Source organism: Phocoena phocoena, chromosome 9, assembly GCF_963924675.1.
Source record: "Phocoena phocoena chromosome 9, mPhoPho1.1, whole genome shotgun sequence".
In the NCBI taxonomy this organism is placed as follows: domain Eukaryota; kingdom Metazoa; phylum Chordata; class Mammalia; order Artiodactyla; family Phocoenidae; genus Phocoena; species Phocoena phocoena.
Window position 1 is genome coordinate 104,878,387 of NC_089227.1, and position 22,369 is coordinate 104,900,755.

General features: G+C 48.1%; 1 protein-coding gene across 1 annotated transcript in view; it reads left to right on the forward strand.

Annotated features, from left to right (window-relative positions):
- Positions 1–16,265, forward strand: part of UBE3C (ubiquitin protein ligase E3C) — a 119,042-nt gene extending 102,777 nt beyond the window's left edge. Inside the window, exons 20-23 of the mRNA XM_065883992.1 lie at positions 1,006–1,194; positions 1,293–1,359; positions 6,183–6,313; positions 16,095–16,265. Coding sequence (XP_065740064.1) covers positions 1,006–1,194; positions 1,293–1,359; positions 6,183–6,313; positions 16,095–16,265 — 558 coding nt within the window. The remainder of the gene's footprint in view (positions 1–1,005; positions 1,195–1,292; positions 1,360–6,182; positions 6,314–16,094) is intronic.
- Positions 16,266–22,369: the final 6,104 nt, after the last annotated feature.

Here is a 22,369-nt window from a genome sequence, read left to right on the forward strand (position 1 = left end):
AACTCCTCCACTCTGGAATGTCTTTGTTCACTTTTACGGATGTATTTATATTTCTTTATACTTGGCATACATTACCTCATCCACACGCATTGAGAATGCATTTCTTTTGTTTAAGCACTAGTAAACGAGGATTCTGAAGTCTACTCTGGTAAATTAGGCTTACGTATTTGTAGCTGTCTGTGGAGTTTTGTCTAGTCAGCTTTGCTTATGTGAGTTTACATAGTCACAATTCCAGGATGGACAAAGCAAGTGTCACCGTGTCACAGAGTTCAGGGCCGGGTGACTTCTCTGTGGCACACAGTGAAGTGAGGTGTGGGGCACCCGAGTCCGGGCTCCCCATCCCCGCTGCGGCTCATTCCCCCCAACGCTCCAGGGGTGCTTCCCAGGGGTTCCTGAGCCTGCGATTTTCTGAGTGTCGTTACACAGTGATAAAGAAGTTCTTTCTAATGCTTGCAGATACATGAGAAATGGAGTTATTTCTAGTGATTACCACTACCCTTTATATCGTATTCAAAGTACTTTATGGTAGTAATATGGAAACAGAGAAATATATGCTACCTGTATGTGCAAGTAAGAATACTCACTTTACTACGACCTCAATTCCTTAAGCTGCGTTTTCTCCAGAATGGATCCCTTCTGACTCGTGCTGGTCATTCGGTTCATATATTTGCACTTCGTGATTTCTGTTTTATTTAATTAATTTTTTATTGCCCTGTGTGATTTCTCATTATTATTTTTCTGATGGAATTGCCGTGATTACCTTGTAGCATCATTCCTTGGTACTTTGGAGGAAGCCGGGGTGGTTAATGATCTTAGAGACAGAATAGGATGCCAAGCTTTGGAGGGCCCACCAGGGGACTCCTGCATCTGAGGCCGCACGCGCTGGTTTTCGCCAACATTGTCGTGTACAGAGAAACACAGTCAAGTTCCCTTGAAACAGTTGTTCCTACTCTTGTTCTACCCTATACTTTGAGAAGTTTTTGACTCTTATTTTAATATTCACAGGTGGTTGAACTAAAATTCGGTGGAAAAGATATCCCGGTGAGCAGCGCCAACCGGATTGCGTACATCCACCTGGTGGCCGACTATCGGCTGAACAGGCAGATCCGCCAGCACTGCCTGGCGTTCCGGCAGGGCCTGGCCAACGTGGTGAGCCTGGAGTGGCTGCGAATGTTCGACCAGCAGGAGATCCAGGTCCACTTCTTGCACCTGGGGACACGGGTGTTTCCTGATATGAAAGGCCTTCTTAAAATCTGCCTCCAGTTTTATAACCTGAACTTTTTTTTTTTCAGGTATTAATTTCTGGTGCACAAGTTCCCATAAGTCTGGAGGACTTAAAATCCTTTACAAACTATTCAGGTATGTTATCACTACTAGTTATCCATCCCTGAAAATGTTACAGATGGTCATATTTCCAAAGTAATTTCTAACATGCTTTTTTACATGGGTAATTCATTCATGATTTAAAACCCAGGCTGTATGGGGTTACAGTGAACTCCTCTTCCTGTCTCATTTCTCACCATCCCATTCCTCCCCTGCCAGTCCCCACCAGGAGTAACCACTGTTCTTGGTGTCTTTACATATTTACATATAAATACAAATTTCATTCTTATTTTCCTTGTTTGTATACACTATTCTGTGGCCTGCTTTTTTCTCTTCACAACTTACTTTATTAAGCCTCTTCTTATGGCCACTGGGTTGCTTCCAGTCTTCTGCTTTGAAAAATAGTGCTGGACCAAAAAATAGAAAAACCTAAAAACTGAACCTCATCAAAATATTTACTTTTGATTAAATTAAACTTAAAAGTTTTTACTCTTCAAGAAAATGAAAAACCAAAAAGAAGACACATAAATGGCCAGTAAGCACATAGAAAGATGCTCAACAACATTAGTCGTTAACGAAGTAACAGAAGCATAACTAGGTTGTTCCGAGTTGGATGGGTGTACTCTTCGGGCGTTGGTGAGGTTTTTTTGTTTTTCTTTTTTTCTTTTGGCTGTGCCGTGCGTCACGCGGGATCTTAGTTCCCCAACCAGGGATCACACCCGTGCCCCGTGCAGTGGGAGTGTGGAGTCTTAAGCACTGGACCACCAGGGAAGTCCCATAAACTTAATTTTATATACTTGGGAGCAGTGGAAAGGAAAAAAAAAAAATCATCCTTAAAACAACCACTATTATTTCGTTTGTTTTCCTTAACCATAGTCTGTTATTCTGGTATTTTCAGGGTTTTTGGTAAACATCAGCAGACTGGTTTTAAAATTTGTATGGAAATGTGAAGGACCTAAAGCAGCCGAAACATTTTATAGAGACAAAGTTGAAGGATCATCACCCTGATTCAAAGCTTACTGTAAACCACAGTAACTAAGACGTTGTGGGACTGGCACAGGGATAGACATATCGATCAGTGGAACATAATTGGGAGCTCAGAAACAAATCCTTAGATTTACAGCTGATGATTTTTGACAGTTCAGTGGTACGTGGAAAAGATGAATTTAGACCTTGACCTCACACCGTACGCAGAAATGAGTTCACCAGGATCAGAGACCTGTAGGTAAAAGCCGAAACTGTGAAACTTCTGAAAGAACATATAGGAGAAAACCTTCATGACTGCTGGATTAGGCAGAGTTTTTAGCTGTACAGCAAAAGCATGATCCAGAAAAAAGAAATTGATAGAAATTTGGACTTTCTCAAAATTAAAGATGTTGCGCTTCAAAAGATACCATTAAAAAAGTGAAAAAACAAGCCAGAGATTAAGAGAAAATATTTCCAAGTAATATATCTAATAATGGCTTATGTCCACAGTATATAAAGAAGTCTTGCAACTCAGTAATATAAACAACTGAATTTTAGAACATGGGCAGAAAATAAAGTCTTTCACTTAAGAAGCTATATAAGAATGTCTGGTAAGCAAATAAGCACAGGAACAGTTGTTCTAACACCATTAATTATTAGGGAAATGCAAATTAAATTCTGATGAGATACCACTACATACCCACTAGAATGACTGTTCTCAAAGAAGACAATGCTAAGTGGTAGTATGTGAAGAAACCTGAACCCTCTTGCCTGGTGGCAGTGTTAAAATGGTAGGACCTCTTTGGAAAAGTTTACAGTTATATAAAAAGTTAATTGTGGAACAACTGGATTTTTGCAAAAGAGTGAGGCTGTACCCCCCCACACACACCATATGCAAAAATTAACTCAAAATGGATCAAGAACTTGAATGTAATACCTAAAACCATAAAACCCTTAGGAGAACACCGGGATTAATCTTCATGGCCTTGGATTTCGCAGCGGGTTCTTAGATACGACACCAAAAGCAGGAGCAACAGAAAAAAGTAAATAAATTGGACTTGATCAAAAATACAAGCTTTGTGCATCCAAGAACATTATTAAGAAAGTGAAAAGACAGCCTTCAGAATGGGAGAAGATATTTGCAAATCATACGTCTGATGAGGGTCTGGTATCCAGAATGTGTAAAGAACCCTTACAACTCAACAAGAAGACAAGCCGGTTCAACGATGGGCAGAGTGCTTGAATAGACATTGCGCCAAAGAAGATATTACACATAGCCAGTATGCTCAGAAAGATGCTCAGCGTCACTAACCACTACAAAAATGTAAACCAGGCCAGAGGGAAGTGTATTCACATCTCTTAGGATGGCTGTTACTATACACACACACACACACACACACACACACACACACACACACACACAGAAAATAACAAGTGTTGGCAAGGATGTGGAGAAATTGGAACCCTCATTCACTGCTTGTGGGAATGTAAAGTAGCCAACATGGAAAATGGTTTGGTGGTTCCCCAAAAAGCTCAACATAGAATTACTATATAATCCAGCAATTCAGGACTTCCCTGGTGGTCCCGTGGTTAAGAATCCGCCTTCCGGGCTTCCCTGGTGGCACAGTGGTTGAGAGTCCGCCTGCTGATGCAGGGGACACGGGTTCGTGCCCCGGTCCGGGAAGATCCCACATGCCGCGGAGCGGCTGGGCCCGTGAGCCATGGCCGCTGAGCCTGCGCGTCCGGAGCCTGTGCTCCGCAGCGGGAGAGGCCACAACAGTGAGAGGCCCATGTACTGAAAAAAAAAAAAGAATCCGCCTTCCGATGCAGGAGACGTGGGTTTAATCCGTGGCCGGGGAACTAAGATCTCACATGCCTCACACCACAGCTAGGGAGTCTGGGTGGCGCAGCTATTAAGCCCGCACACTCTAGAGCCCATGCGCCACACTAAAAAATCCCACGTGTCGCAGTGAAGATCCCACGTGCCGCAACTAAAACCCGATGCAGCCAAACAAATAAATAAATATTAAAAATAATAATCCAGCAATTCTACGCCTAGGTCTATATCCAGAGGGCTTGGAGGCAAGGACTGAAACACCTGTGTTCATGCAACATTGTTCACAGGAGCCAAAAGGTGGAAACAACCCCAGTGTCCACCTACAGGTGATAGATAAACGAATGTGTTGTAGACATACAATGGGAATATTACGAAGTCTTAAAAAGGAATGACGTTCAAATGCACGCTACAACGTGGATGAATCTTGGAAACATTATGCTAAGTGAAATAAGCCAGACACAAAAGGACAGATACTGTATGATTCAACTTCGGTGAAATACCTGGAAGGGGCAAATTCCTAGTCACTGAAAGTAGATGAGAGGTTACCAGGGGCTGGGGAGGGGGCACAGGAAGTTACTGCCTAGTGGTTATAGGAGTGTCTGCTTGGGGTGATGAAGACGTTTGGGTTGGAAACAGCAGCGATGGTTGCAGTGTAATGTAATTGTAATTGTTGGTTGTAATGTAATTAACACCCTTGGATTAAACACCTGAAAATGGTTTAAACGGTGAATTTTATGTTGCATGTTCACGACAATTTTAAAAAGAAGCCCATCCAGACTCCTCTGTTCTGTGGAGTGCTGTTTCCCAACCTTTCCTCCAAGGTAAATTTTGAAAAGGTTTTGGAAATGGATCGTAGTGAAAGTTGCACAGTATCGCGAGTGTAATTTCGTTTCGTGAAACATCTTTAAGAGCACACTGAGAGACAGACCAGGTCGTGGTTGTCTCTGGGGTGCACGTGGGGGCCTTTTGAGGAATGGATATGTTTTAAAGCTGGATTGTGGTGACGGTTTCAGAACTAAATTTACTAAAGTAAATTACGTATATCCATGTGTGTATATTTATATAAACGTGTGCCTGTGTCTCCCCTTTCTGTAATTAATTTGTATTGCTCTAAATTTGAGCTCTAATGTTTCTGTAAAGGCAGGTAATACCTAAGGTCACACTGTCCTCACTGTCAAGTCTTCTGTTGAAAAGAATGAAATCAATCCAAGCTTTCCTTTGCCAAGGAAGTGGTCTTGGCTTCTTTGCGTTATCCTGTCTGCACTGAAAGCGTATGCCTTTAATGATCCTAGCTATTCCTATTCTAGTAAATAGGTTTAAAATACTACCATGTTCATTTCGGTGCCAATTAATGCACTTAAGATATTTTATTGATGGTATTTCTGTAGTATATTAACAATGAGGGAACAACATATAGCAATTATTTCCGTCTTAGGAAGCACTTAACTAGATTAAAAGCTGTAGGTAGCAGGTATCCCACTTCAGAACAGTGGTCTAATTGAGTGCTGGGGTGGGTTGGTAACCATGGTCTCTACCTTGTTGTCGGAAGGATGGGTGATAAAACAAATTTAGATACTAAGATGTGTTGGCAAACTAACTAGCTCTATTAAAAATAAAAATCCCAGTGTTTCTGCTATTTCTAGATGTGTGACCATCATGTAAATCCTTTGTTATTTAGGGTTTGCTACTCAACAGAGGCTGATTTTTGACCCCTAGCAGAGTTCTTAAAACTCAGACCCCTTTGCAGCATCTTTTGCTTCTGGGGTTCATCTTGTAGCTGCAGGGTGTTTGTTCCTCATTCTGGCCTTTGGTACTTTACCTTCTGAAGCTTCTCTCCCTGCTGTGTACTTGCCCATCATCTACCAGGACAGAATAAAGGTGTTTCTCTAGAGTTGGCTTTCAGCCGTGAGCTGAAAGAAGAAAAGACTGTTCATCACTGGACAGGCACGACGAAAAGGAATCACTCTTAAAAGTTTGTTCCTCTGGTGCCTTTAGGAGAATCTTGCTTCTGCAGTTACCTCATTTTTAATACAAACGTCTGTTCCTTTTGTTATAGGCGGCTATTCTGCTGATCACCCCGTAATCAGAGTCTTCTGGAGAGTTGTGGAAGGCTTCACGGATGAGGAAAAGCGCAAACTGCTCAAGTTTGTGACAAGCTGTTCCCGCCCCCCTCTCTTGGGGTTTAAGGTACACAAGCTCGCCGCAGCTGGCTTTAAACACCAACTTGTAACTAAGAAGCCAGCAGGGCAGCAGGTGGGGCTGAGTGAAGTAGTGCGTGCACATTGTTTTCAGAGACCAGCGCTGACAGTGTGTCAGAACGCCCGGTTTATTATTTTGGTACTATGTTTTTAGCCTCGTTAACTGAGTATTTCAGCTCCATCACTGAAGGATTGGTTATTATCTGTGTGTCCTGGTGCTGGTTTTATTTGGGGCTTTTTCCCCTGCGTTCACAGTGTCGACCTGTTGCTGTGAGGGTTGTCAGTGTGTTGGGGGTTAAAAGCGAGGAGCCGCTGCAGCCGGGCGGGCGCGCTGTGACGTGATTAGTATCACCCGTCTGTGCGGCTCAGGCTGGTTTCACTTCCGAACTGAAGAAGACACAGGCTACGAATGTTGACGTCGGCTGTTTGGGAAGAATGATGCATGAGCACTAGTATATTTTTTCCTAGTTGCTCACTGTTACTTATTTCATGTTACCTGGCCTTACTGTGTCGTTTCTGGTAATTCATGTTGATCTCCTATAAACTGGCTTAATTATTTTAGCAATTAAAATTGGTCATGGGGGGCTTCCCTGGTGGCGTAGTGGTTAAGAATCCGCCTGCCAGTGCAGGGGTTTGAGCCCTGGTCTGGGAAGATCCCACATGCCGCGGAGCAACTAAGCCCGTGCGCCACAACTACTGAGCCTGCGCTCTAGAGCCCACGAGCCACAGCTACTGAGCCTGTGTGCCTAGAGCCCGTGCTCTGCAACAAGAGAAGCCACCGCAATGAGAAGCCCACGCACCGCAGCGAAGAGTAGCCCCCGCTCGCCACAACTAAAGAAAGGCCATGCGCAGTAACGAAGACCCAACGCAGCCAAAAATAATAAATTTATAAAAAAGATAAAATAGGGCTTCCCTGGTGGTGCAGTGGTTTTAGAATCCGTCTGCCAATGCAGGGGACACGGGTTCGAGCCCTGGTCCAGGAGGATCTGACATGCCGCATAGCAGCCAAGCCCGTGAGCCTAGAGCCTGTGCTCTGCAACAAGAGGAGCCACCGCAATGAGAAGCCCGCGCACCGCAACGAAGAGTAGCCCCTGCTCACCGCAACTAGAGAAAGCCCGCGCGCAGCAACGAAGACCCAACGCAGCCAAAACAAAAAAAAAAAGCTTGATCCCTGGTTGGGGAGCTAAGATCCCACATGCCTCGTGGCCAAAAAGCCAAAACATAAAACAAGCAATGTTGTAACAAATTCAATAAAGACTTCAAAAAACGGTCCGCATCAAACAAATCTTTAAAAAAAAAAAAGATAAAATAAAATTGGTCATGGGACAGTTTATGTTTTTCTTATTCATAGTAAAAGAAATAAAGCTATATTTAATAGTTTAAAGAGGCACACAGCGGTATATATAACAAAATAATGTCAAGTTAGGTAAGGATTGTATGTTGCGTCTGCTTGTGAAACCTAATGGATTGGCATTCACTTTCCAGTAACCTTGCATTGGACACTGAGTTATGTACTGGTTGTTCTTTTCTTCAACTTTTTGCTTTGAAATTATTTAAAATGTATAGAAAAGTTGCAAGAATTGAACAAAGAACTTATTACCCACTTTGACCCATTGCTAACATTTTGCCACATTTGTTTTATCATTCTCTCTATAATATACATATATTTCTTTCTGAATCATTTGGGAGTAAAAGTTGAAGACATCATGTTTCTTACACATTTTTCCTACCACCTCAATACTCTCTTACACAGACACAGTTAAGTGATCAAAAGTAAGGAATGCACAGTGATGTGCTGAGCTTCCCTGAGCCTCTGCTTCACAGAGTGTGGTCCTGAGACCAGCAGCTTCAACACCACCTGAGACCTTGTTGGAGTTAAAACATTCTCCGGCCTCGCCCAGACCCCCTGAGTCCACTCAAGGAGGGGGCTCAGCCCTCCTGTTTCTACCTGCCCCTCTGTGTCCAGAGCACCTGCAGCGGCCCAGCCGTCCCGCAGTCCTCCGTGGACTTCGACTTCCCTGGTCTGCAGTCCAGTCCGAGGCTACACACTCTTTACTGGCCGGTTTCCTCCGGTCTTTGTTGAACATCTTCAGCGGGTCCTGGCACGTTATCCGAGCATGTCCCTCAGTACAGTGGAGCAGTTCCATTCCTGGGAACGAGTGCACTCACGTGTGTTTACACAGTTCTCACGGGATCGCTCAGAGCAATGTTACTGATAATGACCAAAAGCTGAAACAGTCCAAATGTCCATAAACTGGTCATGGATAAACAGAATGTAGTCTCTCCGGGCAACGGGATAGATTCAGAAATGAAAAAGGATGGATTGCTGGTACGGACTACCACGTGTGTGAGCATTGAAAACGTTGTGCTGAGTGAAAGGACTCAGACAATAGACTACAGACTGTGTGATTCCTTTTACATGAAATGGCTTTAAAGGGGTGGAAATGGGGAACTTTGGGGGGAAATGGCAACATTCTGAAGTTGGATTCTTTTTTTTTATATATAAATTTATTTTTGGCTGCATTGGGTCTCTGTTGCTGTGCGCGGGCTTCCTCTAGTTGCGGCGAGCAGGGACTACTCTTCGTTGCGGTGCGCGGGCTTCTCGCTGCAGTGGCTTCTCTTGTTGCAGAGCACGGGCTCTAGGCACGCAGGCTTCAGTAGTTGTGGCTCGCGGGCTTCAGTAGTTGTGGCTCACGGGCTGTGGAGCGCAGGCTCAGTAGTTGTGGTGTACGGGCTTAGTTGCTCCGCGGCATGTGGGATCTTCCCGGACCAGGGCTCGAACCCGTGTCCCCTGCATTGGCAGGAGGATTCTTAACCACTGCACCACAAGGGAAGCCCTGAAGTTGGATTTCAGTTGTACATTTAAATGGGCAAATATTACAGTATGTAAATTACACCTCAGTTAAGGTGTTTTATAAATTGACATCAGTAGCTTAATACAGCATCCCCAAAAGTGCCATCAGAACTAGAGCAGTAAAGTAGAGAAATGGGGAAAGGGATGTGGCATAAGTGCAGTGATTCTGTTTTTCGTAGGAGGTGAGTCACTGACTATTTCAGGGGCAATGAATATAAACAGTTACTGAATAATAATATTCAGTGATCTAGCAGAACTAAAATCCCTTCTCCGTCTTCCAAACTCTCAGATGGAGAAATAAGCATGCAAAACAAGACAACCAAACCAACTCTATTTACCAGATAATAGGAAACAAAGTTAACGTGGACAGTCATAGAACAGAAAACAGAAATGCGAGCACGCTGAACTGCCACGACAGGGAACGTGCACAGAATAAACTCATTTATTAGAAGAAGAACACTCAGACTGAGTCAGAAAACAACTGTGTACAAGTGACACACCTAAACAAAGTGATTCAGGAAGATTTAGTGATGCTGCTAGCTTGGTATATAATCCCCACTCCTCCCAAAAGAAATAGATGGATCTACTTCGTGGGTTTAAGCCCTGGCCTGCAGAACCAGATATGAAAATTGGCCTCTATGACTCTAATGAAAATTGGGCAAGAACGTGAAAGAAACATGTCTCAGCTTTTTGGTTCCTCTTGGGCTTGTAGTGAAGTCTGGAAACCTGGCCGTGTAGGATCTAAAGAGCAGGAAGAAGGCAGATGGAAAGTGCAGTGGTGCGAATAAATGGCGCTAATATGGAAGGTTTCCCGTCGGAGCAGTTAGTATTGTCCATCTGAACAGTCATATGAATTAAATTCTTTTTTTTTTAATTCTTATATATTAAGATTCTAATATGATTAGGTAACTTTGTCAGTAAAATTTATTATGAGAGACAAAGCTTACAGTTTCTTCCAGTTTCAAAACCGCACCAAACCTAGAAGTAAGAAAACTAAGCATCTAGTTTCAAGAAGGGAAGTTTGGAGGGACCTACTCCATCAAAAAATTGAGCGGAAGACCTAGAGATTTCTGCCAGCTCCTGGTTAATTAGTTAAAGCCCGTGGTTTTTGCTTCAGTAAAAATTAGGAGTTTTGCTGGAAGGTTCTAGACATTCTGGCAGCCAGTGGAAGAGCCAGTAGACGTATTACAGGTTTGGAAGACAGGAAAAGTTGAGGGACTTATATTAACTTTCAAACTCCCAAGTAGAATTATAGTGAAAATTCTCTGGTTCTCTGTTGATGATCCCATATAATCATCATTGAGTTAACATTATACCATGAAAAATAATTTTTTGGAAGCCATGAGACAGTCTTCCTGTTTCACATTTTTTTCAATGATCTAAAACATTTTAAATGCGAAATTTATTTAGAGTTTTCAGATGCTTTTGTGGTTGTCATTAGACTCCAGATTTGGGGAAATCACCGTAATATTTATGCTTTTCAGTCAGCTCATGTGCGCTGAAAGGGCTGACGGGATTCAGATTTGAAAGAAGAGAATGGCTTTTAGTTGAAGTGCGATCAGTAGCAGTGGCAGGCATGCATAATTTCAGCGTTATGAAACTCCTTATTGCCAGGGTACTGGAGAAGAGTAACATCTGCTAAAGCTAATTCCAGTTTAATATGTTTAATGAATGTGATTGTTAGAGACAAAAAAAATCATTAAAGGGCTGTAGAAAATTGTTAAGTTGCCATCAGGCCACATAATAAATGGATGATTTTTCTCACTCTGAATTAATGCAAATTCCCGTTGTACTCTGTTTAGTTATGCACAAAATGGTACCCTTGACTCAGATTTCAACAAAGAACTTCATATTTTTTTAAACTTTGAGACACCAAATAGGAAATTCAATTAGCATTATGATAGAAACAGTAAAATGCGTCATTTAACTGCAAAATATATTTCAAACTTCCCATTTACCAGTCATTTATCCATTTACCCAGTACTTATTGACCCTGCCTTCAGAGACCCTTTTCTGTTTCAAAAGTGTAATGTTTTTATTTTAGTATATTAAAGCATTTGAGAAAATTGTTGCCCTCAGTGTACTCAGAATGCTAAATAATAAATGTAATAAATGTTATTTCTGTTTCTCTTTTGGTTCCGTTTCTAACCTTTTTATGAGACATTTAAAGTGGCACACAGGGGCTTCCCTGGTGGCGCAGTGGTTAAGAATCCACCTGCCAATGAAGGGGACCTGGGTTCAAGGCCTGGTCCGGGAAGATCCCACGTGCCGCGGAGCAACTAAGCCCGTGCGCCACAACTACTGAGCCTGTGCTCTAGAGCCTGCAAGCCACAACTCCTGAGCCCACATGCCACAACTACTGAAGCCCACGCACCTAGAGCCCACACTCTGCAACAAGAGAAGCCACCGACCGCAGTGAGAAGCCCACACACCGCAACGAAGAGTAGCCCCCGCTCGCGGCAACTAGAGAAAGCCCGCGTGCAGCAACGAAGACCCAACGCAACCAAAAATTAATTAAATTAATAAATTTATTTAAAAAATAAAAATAAAGTGGCACATAAACTATAATTAGGGGTAAAGACAGTGGGTTTTAGCACATATTAACATGCCACAGTTTTTGTTTCTTTGGGTTTTTTCACCTGCATTGGATCTTCGTTGCTGCGTACGGGCTTCCTCTAGTTGCGGCGAGTGGGGGCTACTCTTCGTTGCGGTGCACGGGCTTCTCATTGCGGTGGCTTCTCTTGTTGCAGAGCACGGGCTCTAGGCGTGCGGGCTTCAGTAGATGTGGCACGTGGGCTTCAGTATTCGTGGCACGCAGGCTCCGTAGTTGTGGCTCACGGGCTTAGTTGCTCTGCGGCATGTGGGATCTTCCCAGACCAGGGCTCGAACCCGTGTCCCCTGCATTGGCAGATGGGTTCTTAACCACTGCGCCACCAGGGAAGCCCCCACAGGGATTGTGTAAATGAAGTTTTTGTTTGCCAGTAGAGAACCACGTAAAGACTGATGATAAGAAGCATGTAAGTCTCTGGAGGCAGCAATTCGTGGCTGTGCTCTCGCTGCTCGGTTTTGCCCACGTCATAAACTCTGTGCTAAATTCAACATGTAGATGAAACAAGATCCAGTTGAAATGCAGTTTCGGCCGTTTGGGCACCTGTCGTGGGCTGATGTGCCATGTGCTCGGGGTCCCAGTCAGGGCAGGAGCTGCACTCCTGTTTTGTTCTTTCTTTTCCTCTACAGTGGTTAGTAGGTAATTATTTTTTATGCTATTCTTTTTTTTCTTTGTAACAAAATTAATGTTTTCATTATAGAAAATTGGAAGTTGTGGTTTATAAAGAAGAAAAAAAATACCTATAATTGCTCCCGTTCTAACCATTATCGTGTTTTTACGTGAATGTGTGTTTGTATCTATCTATATATATATGGGCATGTGTTTATGCAGATAGATACGATTTTAAAATATAACTTAAGCTGTATCGTGTTCAGTTTTACAGGTTGCTTTTTCACTCAGCATTACATCAGGATCATTTTTCCACATATTAAATAGCCTTTGAAATATTTTTTAATAAACTTCATAATGTCCCATCATGTGAGTCTACCACAATTTACGTACTTTTTTTTTTTTTATTAGTTCTTTACAACTGTTCCTTCCTAATAGTGCCGTCAACACCCTTGTACCTAAATCGTCTGCATCTCTGATTATTAGGATCCGCTCCTAGAGGTAGAGGCCGTGGTGAAGGATGTGAATGTGTGTGAGTTCCTGCTGCTTCCTGCCAGGCTGTCCCCACAGAGTTACCAGGTTACACCCACAAGAGGAGGATTTGGAGCCGGTGTCCGCAGAGACCACTGAGTAGACTCGCCTCTGCAGCGGCATTTGAAGCGTTTGCGCTCCTGTCACAGCTCTAAGGAGGGAGCGTGCTAGCGTAACGGGCGCCAACCAGGCCCACCGTCCCGGTTCTCACTCCTCCCCAGGCACCAGCTGGGCTGCCGTTTTGTTCTTCTGTCGCCGTTTTCTGCGTACATTTGGCAGAGAAGTTTAACTAGCCAGGCTTCTGAAACCCTGCGGCAGTGGAAGGGCGAGAGCACACAGGCCCGAGAGCTAGCAGACTGAGGCTGTCTGGGTAAAGACAGTCCCCACTGCATTGTGCTCCTGCTGGAAGGGAATGTATACATCACATCTTGTATCTAATGATGTTCATGTATCGCAGAGAGAGTCACTGGTTATCTGTAACCATCAGAGGACCTGGCGTGTTCGGTCTGGAACAGTGTCTAGGAGTTCAGCCCGCAGATACTTTCGCCCAATGTAAAATGACTTGAGGACACGGTTACTTACTGCATCATTGTTCGGAAAAAGCGGAAATGACCTAAGCGTCCATTTACAAACTGTGCTCACGTGCCTGCTGGGACCCGTGCAGCTACAGAGAAGCAGTGGGGAGACTGGCTTGGTGTGGGAAGGCCACAGAGACGCAGTATCAGATGGGAGACCGTCAAGGTGCAGACAGCGTCTATAATGTGCTAGCGCCTTATGCTTGTTAGGTGGAGGAGGGAGAAAACACTCTCGTCTCTGTGGAAGGTCCTCAAGACACCCACAGCATTGCTGCTTATGGGGTGGGAACTGGGCAGCTGGGGGAATTGTTACACTATAGCTGAAAAAAGTAGCCAGAACGTCGTTATTATGTCTAAAAAATGACAGCGGATGCCCGACGCCATCCGTGCTGGTGCTGCGGACAAGCCGCAGTCCAGACGCTGCGTCTGCCTGGGCGTCTCTCTAGCCTTTTCTGGCCTGCAGGCCCCGCCCGCCTCAACTGTGCCTGTGGTCCAGTCAGTGGGGGAGCTGGGTTGCTTCTTTGCGTGTCTTGTAAACCGGTCGCTAGAGGCTTCACCGGATTCTAGATGTGAATGTTCCCTTTGGCAGTAAGGCTGCACAGACGCTGTCGTGATGTTCACGTCCTCTGGCTCCAGCATCAGACCCCGTGGTCGTGAGTCGTCTCTGCAGCGCGGCTCCGTCTGTTTCCAGCGTCCTGGCTTTCTGCATCTGGGCGTCTGAGGGGCTGAGCGGTCACAGAGCTGCGGTTGCCGCCTAGATCCATTCTTTGCTGTGCTTGAAAGCAGCCATCTTCCAGTTGTATTGTTTCTTCCTTTCTTAGCTGATTTCTCTATTACGAAAAACTTTATATTTTCTCATCAGCTCTTTGGTTACCCTGAGGACTGTTTGTACAGCCAGGATACAATAATCAAGGAACTCTTGATTATTCCTCATTTACAAGTTATCAGAACATTGAGGGGGATAACTGGCATCTTCTGAAGTACATTTTGGTTCCTTTCTTATCATTACGAACTTTTCACGTTTGATGTGTTTCAGTCCATTGCAGTCGCTCTTTGATAGTGCCCCATCCGTGGGCGGGCGAGGGCCTCCAGGTGGGCTCCAGGGTCCCAGGTAGCTTTGCGTCGCTTTCTTGCTTTCTGGTATGACAAGATAGTAACACTTGTCACATACATTTCCTGGCCCACGTCTGGAATCGGATGTTTTCCCAAGAAGCCCTGTTTCCTTTCTTCGAGAATAGGTTGGTAGAGACCAAAACCCAGGCACTTGATCTGTTCATTGTCACAGGTGGTCATTGAGTCCAGGCCTTTTCAGTGGACAGAGCTAGGAAATGGGCGTTCTTTTGTCCCCAAGAGAAAAATTCATCACAAGTTCAAACTGCTATTTCAAATTGAAATTCAGGCGTATAAGGTTTTTACCTCTTTGATTTTTATATTGGGGTCTCTCTACCTATGAAAACCGTGGCTCCTGTTAGTTCATTTCCTTCCTCTGATAAGTTCTAGGGCCCTGCTCTAAGTTATAGTTGTCTCTAATACTTACATAACAGTGGGACTTCCCGGTGGCGCAGTGGTTAAGAATCCGCCTGCCAGTGCAGGGGACACGGGTTTGAGCCCTGGTCCAGGAAGATCCCACATGCCACGGAGCAGCTAAGCCCGTGCGCCACAACTACTGAGCCTGCGCTCTAGAGCCCGCGAGCCACAGCTACTGGAGCCGCATGCCACAACTACTGAAGCCCACATGCCACAACTACTGAAGCCCACGTGCCACAACTACTGAAGCCCACACACCTAGAGCCCGTGCTCCACAACAAGAGAAGCCACCGCAATGAGAAGCCCGCGCACCGCAACGAAGAGTAGCCCCTGCTCACCGCAACTAGAGAAAGCCCACGCACAGCAACAAAGACCCAACACAGCCCCAAAAATTAATTAATTAAAAATTAATAGCAGCCATAAAAAAATACTTATATAACAGTTATACATCATACTACAGTGGTTTTAGAACAATAATTTACTGTGACAAAACCGTTCAAGATTTCTTTGCAATTCCAAAACACTGGAAATATTCCTCTCTGTGTGATTAAGCCACCAATAAATAGGTTTATTTGTTTCATTTTGCTTTCGATAGTTAGAGATTGCCTTTTTCTCTCCTGGATTGAAATTGTTTTACGTTCACTGTTGCTGCATCCACGTGGCCCCTGAGCCTGATCCACACAGTGTGGTTCATTTGGAGAAGACGGGCTTCTGCCCTTCCTGTGGTTTGGTATAAGCAGAGGTTTATATCTTCAGCTCTTCACCCTTGTACCTTTCTGAATTTTAAACACATTTTTAAAAGACTAAAAAATAAAAGCTTTAGAGACCCTGTTCACTGACAAGGCTATGTCTCCCATGAATTAATGCTATTCTTTATCCCTTTTTATGCATGGAGCCCAGGGTGCAGCATTTGGTAGAAATTTAGAGCTGAGTCTTGAGCGCAGTGAAAGAGCGAGTGTCCTTCTGGGGAAAGGTGCCTGGGGGCAGTAGCTTTTGTGTACGAGTCTGGAAAGCTCATTTCAGGCCGTGCTCGTTAACCTTCTCCTGCGCACCCGCTGTCTTCCAGGAGCTGTATCCCGCGTTCTGCATTCACAACGGGGGCTCCGACCTGGAGCGGCTGCCCACGGCCAGCACCTGCATGAACCTGCTGAAGCTCCCAGAGTTCCAGGACGAGGCACTGCTGCGGAGCAAGCTGCTCTACGCCATCGAGTGCGCCGCGGGCTTCGAGCTGAGCTGAGCTGAACCAGCGCGGCCGCGGCCCACCCTCGACGGCGAAGGCCAGGGCCTCTGCGCGGCACCTCCGGCCAGCAGGGCGCCCAGGCTGGACCCCTGGCTCTCCTGGGTCCCTCCCCCGCCACCCCTCTTCCTGCATTTTTAAATGATTTATTAAGTTGTGCTCTCGTATTTAGATGGGCGTTGCTTTTCAAATAACTTAAAATAACAAATGTTATGTGCCACGTGGCTAACTTAGTAATTTTGCCAAGAAGAGCACAGTTTTAAGACTGGTGGCAACTCAGTGAAATTAACCAAAGATGAAGCTTTGGCTTTGCTGGTGGAACCGAGCGCGGCCCGAGCCACGCGGCCCGGGCTCCTGGCAGAGGTGCTGCTTGTGGCTCGGCTCAGCTCTGGGTCTGCAGAGAGACAGGCCTGAGGGCGGAGAGGCTCGCTCTGGGGGCCACTGCTTCTTGTGTGGTTGAATTGTTTACAGGCCTAATTGGTAAAACTAAAGGCTTTTCTTTTTTTTCCCCCCTGCTGCCTTTTCCAAGAGTGGTTAGGTTTGAAAAGTAGATAACAGTGGTAATATTTTATTTGTGTTTTTTAAGCCATTTCCCCAAAACGGGACTAGCATGCTTGTTTCCGGCCTGCCGCTGACCTGCATCTTGATGGTTCGGACGTTACTGTGTGGGGTTGTGTGTGAGGCGGGAACTTCCTTCTGTTTCCATTTCTGTCTCCACCTTGTGCCTGGAGAGCTTTCAGGGGAGGGGGTCCCGGTCCAGTCCCTGCGGCGTGTGTGACCCACGAGGGCTCGGGGAGAGGAGACGCTGCAGCGCCGTCTCAAGTCACTTGAACCAAAGTGGTCCTGCGCCTTTGCACTGCGGCCCGGGCTCCGCGGGCCGGTCCTCCTGGATGTGCGGGGATGCCGCGCTCCCGCACCCTCTGCCCCCCCATCGGTGCTGCTGTGTAGGAGGGGCAGGCGGCCCAGGCGCCTGGGGCCTGGGTGATTCTCTCGAGATTCGGCACTTTATCAGGACCTGGGTGGTTTCAGTCTCCACAAGTCTCCAAAGGCGGAGAGCATTTCAGAGCATCACCTGTGAACACGGATGCTGGGGCCGCGGAGGACTCTGGACCGTGCGCGACTTCTCTCCCACGGCTGGTGTTTCGCTGCCACTGGAGCTCTGAGCTGTCGTGTTGAACTGGCCAGAATTAGCAATATACTTCTAAATGTGGGAGAACTGAATGACACTTTCAAGACCGTGCCCGTTATCGAAACAAAATGTATAATTTCTTAATTTGAAGAATAAATTAAGTGTTTAAATGCTGTTTGTAGTCTCGATATACAGAAATAAAATAATTAGGGTTTGTCCTTGGTTTTATTTTTATTTTAGGTCGTTTTGTGTTGAATGTTCTGTAGCTTCTTTACTTATTAGTTGATGTGTATATTTTATCATCAGTATTTTGGAAACGGAATATCTGGGACTGAAGAGAATTGGGCAGTTACTCTTATTTGGGTTCTTTTCCTCAGCTATTCTGAGCATATTTATTTGTATGTTCCAGTGGCTAAATATTGGCATTAAATTTTTTCCCAAGTCCGTGTTGGAGTCGTACCCCAAATCATTGTAATTAGTTCTATTCTGCCCTAGTGAAACCACAACTTCTGAACATGAACATTAATCAGGCTGGTTTAAATGTCATCAGTTCGTACGGGGTACAGCACCTATGCTTCAGAGCAGGTGTACCGGGCAGTAACGCCCGCCGTCTGAAAGGCACTGAGCGAGGCTTCGGGAAGGTTGACCTTAACAGCCGTTCCCGCATGTGCCCTGGTGAGAGCCAGGCCCTGCAGGAGTGACCCTCACCTCGCCAGGTCTCATTACTGAGGAAATTATACTTCAGGAAGGTTCTCCTTTCTCCATCGTCTCGTTTGCCGTTCCTGGTTCTGTTCTGCTCGGCGCTGGTAGTTTTGTGCTCACACCATGGGAGAGGCTGCAGACATTTCTCACAGGCTGTGTCTGTGAATAGACTTCTCTGCCTGGTGTCCCAGGAAAGCTGATGAGGGCAGTGGTGTCACACCGCGGTGCTCACGCCGCCCTGGTGCCACTCTGATACTGGCGACGTGTTGGTTCCGTGGCTCTTGGGGGCGGGGGCGGGTGTGCATCTGCGTGGCTCGGCCCTGGGTACCGCGGGGCCCGGTGAGGTGGCCCCGGGCGGGCCAGGCCTGCGGTCTTGGCAGTCAGAGGCAGGCGGTCGTGCTGATCGCCAGTGTGACCCGCACAGACCTGTGATGCTCGTGGGCTTGGAGCCCAGGTCTGGCTCTGCCAGGGGCAAGCTTCCTGAAGAGCGGAGTGCAGAGGTGGAAGTAATTTAATATTTAAGAAAGAAAGTAATTTGATATTTAAGAAAGGTAAACAGCTAGAGGTGCATATTAATGCAAATAAAATAGAAATTTTATTTGAGCTAGCCTAAATGAGCTATAGCCACACTAATATTTAGCTGAATTCCTACAGTCGCCTCTTGCAAACTCGTCTGCTCCCGGTCTGAAAGTGTTAGGTATAGTAGCTTAGTAATCTGTGCCCCAAGTAACAGCCACGTCTGCGCCGCACAGGTCAGCAGATCTCCCCTGGGGCTTGTTTTAGGGGCATCACCATAGTAGCTTAGTAATCTGTGCCCCAAGTAACAGCCACGTCTGCGCCACACAGGTCAGCAGATCTCCCCTGGGGTTTGTTTTAGGGGCATCACCATAGTAGCTTAGTAATCTGTGCCCCAAGTAACAGCCACGTCTGCGCCGCACAGGTCAGCAGATCTCCCCTGGGGTTTGTTTTAGGGGCATCACCCCCACTCCCCAAACAAAGGGTGTCACTGAGCCCGACCTTGGCTTCCAAAGGTTTCTTCGTGACACCACAGTGGTGGCCGGAGTGGACGACCGGAGGCCGGGTGACCAGCAGGTCCAGGTGGGAAGTTGGGCGAGAGCTGAGAGGATGGAGGCAAGGTCCAGCGGGGGCTCCTGTGGCCTCGGAGCATCCCGGACCACCCAGAGGTCTCTGCTTCCAGGAAACTCAGTTCTCAGCCTGAGTACTTCATGCCTCAGCTTACGCATCTGTGAAATGGGGATAATCTAGATGCAGGTCTCCCCCATTAAGAAGGACTCACTTCAGTACCTGGTTTTGCTAGCCAAAAGAAATTTGAAGAGGATTGGCACTTTTACCAAAAAAAAAAAAAAAAAAAGTGAAAAGGGGAAATCTCATTCAGCTCAGCGTGTTTTGCAGCGAGCGTTACAGAGGCAGCGCCTCTGTAAGTTAAAAGTGGTAACTTGTCTGCTCCCTGACTTACACCTCTCTCCGTGGCACTAATTCTGTCTGATCCAGTATGGATTTCACTCGTTTATGTTCTTTCTCCCCGCCCCCTAGAACGTGAGTTCCGTTACCAAGCTCCTAAAATAAAGCCTAGCACGCACACTGGGTGCTCACGCATTATTTGTCACATGGATGGGTTTTCCTGTGAAGTTAGCTTTTGCTAAGCAGGGCGAATGTTAAGTTAATGTCTGTACAGATGTTCAGATTCTGAGCCTCCGGGCCGGACCGGAACCCTTTGCCCACGTGGTAATGAGCCTGCTGCCCCGCCCTATCCAGCCCCACCAGTCCAGCCAGGGCGGCTTTCCTGCCCTCCCGGTGCGTGACGGCGCACAGGCTCCAGCGGGTGGGGTCCCCAGGGGGCAGCTGCGGCCCAACAACAGGTCTGTGCGACTAACACGGTGACGGGCGGGCCCCGCCTGACCTGGCCGTGAGTCGCCCTGGTTCTCTGGGTGCTCCCACCAGCGGCCACATCCACCAGCCGGCGGCTCCATCAGGACAGCGGGTGGCCATGCCCAGCTGTCCCCGGCACTTAGCACCACGCCCGGCGTGGGTGGACGCAGCTCTCTCTAAGGAGAGAAGGCGGTGGGAGGGAGGCTGGGAGTGAGAGAAGCAGCATCCGTGAAATCGGTATGTTGGGGAATTTATATGTTACTTTTTAAAGGGCCGAACAAATGGAAAGTCATTCATCCTGGAGTGTGGTCACCCGAAGAAGAGGCCCAGGCCGTCTGGGTAAATGATTGCTGTCATCTTACAGACCAGACGGACGGCTTTCCTGACGGGCGAGCGTCTCAGATCCCACCTCCAGGACAGACCTCACGGGCACCTTCCCTTCCCCACGGCCATGCCCACCCTCGGCCCAGGGCACCCCAGGCAGGCCTGACCCCCCCGGAACCCTCAGGAGGCCGGGCTCACCGCGGGGAAGGGTTAGGGTTAGGGTTTCGGGGGGAGAGAGGTGTACGGTGGGACCAGAGGCCCAGCGCCAGCCTCCAGGGTCCCTGCCCGGGGGCCGCACAGCACGAGCAGGGCTGCCCAGGGAAGCTCACCGGAGCCCAGCGGCCAGGGTTTCGGCGGGTCGGTCACATGGGCACACAGCACCCCCCATAGCTCCCCTGACATGCGCCGCCTGTGGGCGCAGAAGTGGCCCAGGCCGGCCCGCAGAGAGGGGCACCCAGGCCTGGGCACGAAGGCTCGTCAGCCAGGATGGTCCACGAGCCGCCTGCTGGGCACACGTGGTCTGCACACCCGCCGTCCACACCCAGGGCCCTCCGGGGACCCCAGCCTGGACTCCACAGGCGGCGTGGAGAATCTGCTCTCTCTCGGGGGGGTCTGGGGCTGGGTCGCAGCCGGCAGGGAGGGGAAGGGTCTGCCGGTTTCAGTCGGGATGTAAATACTCCCGCCCTGTTTTCAGGCTACTGGCGGGACGGTACGCACCTCCCTGTGCTCCTGGAACTGGACAGACCCTCGGGGGGACACAGCCCGGCCTGGGGGGCTTGCACACGCCGGGACATGGGGGCGGGAGGGGATTCTGGCCAAGAAGCCAGGTCAGGCTTCTGAGGAGGCTGTGGGGTTTCAACTTCAGGGCTGGGAGGGGAAGCGCTCCGGGAAATGTGGACCACTGGACGGGGCCCCTCCAGGGGTGGCCCGGGAGTTCGGCTGTCTTGGTGGGAAGACTTGGGGCCGTGTTGTGAGTGTCGGGAGCCCCGCGGCGTCTGGGCGGAGAAAACGAGGACCGGGTGACACTTGTGGCAGGTCAGCATCACCACCCAGACCGGCATGCCCAGGATTCACAAAGGGCTCTCCCCTGGGGGGCATCTCTCGTGACAACGCCCACCGTTCCTTCCCCACGGGTCGGGGGACACTTGGAGGCGACTCTGATGGAGGCAGAGAAACAGCTCCCGACACTGGAGCAGGAAGGCGGCTTGTGTGGGATGCGGGGATGGAGGGCCGGTTCCCAGCGGACCCTCAGGGCCCAGGAGGGAGTGATGACCTCTGCGTCCCTGGTCCGCCGAGCCTCGGGGAGGACTGCCTTTGGCCTGTCTCAGGTGAGATGTCCGACCCCAGCTCATTACCCATGGCCAGAGGGGTGGGTCACATCTCACGACGGACTGCTGGAACCCTACTCGGTCATGCCCACGACTGAGGGGACCACCACTCCTAGCTGCCCACGGACACCACTTGGGAAGCGGGTGGGAGCCCAGCCCAGGCTGGGGCAGCACTCGCTGGACCTGAAGGAAGGCCGAGGGTGGCCTTGCCAAGGCCCGGAGAACAGCCCAGCTAAGGCCCCGGAGGGTAGGACCAGGCCTGCCACCCCCCAGCGTGCCTGCAGCTTCACCGGGGAGGGGAAGCAGCGAGACGAGAAGCACAAACGCCAGGGTCAGGAAGGAGAGGAGCTGGGGGTCATGAGGGACCACTGCCCCCAGCTCACGCTCAGGATTTAGGGCTTCGAAGTGGAAGCATCACAGTTTTTGAGCTCCGGGAGGTATCTCTACGTGCACCTGTGTCCCCAACTTCTCGGCCTCACAGAAAACAAGGGCTTCGGAACAAAAAGGGAGCCCACAAGTGTGGGGCAATTCTGGACGGAGCTGGGACTGGGTGCATCCGAAAACCCGGGCTCAGGTCCAGAGGAACGCTGTCACCCCAGGCAGGGCTGCTGACCGTGGGGGGAAGGAGGAGACCCCAGGGTCAGGCGCTGGGGACGGTTCCCCGCACTGTGCCGTGCTCTGCGGGATGAGCCCGGACCCCGAGAACGTGCAGTTGGCATTGCTTCTGTGGG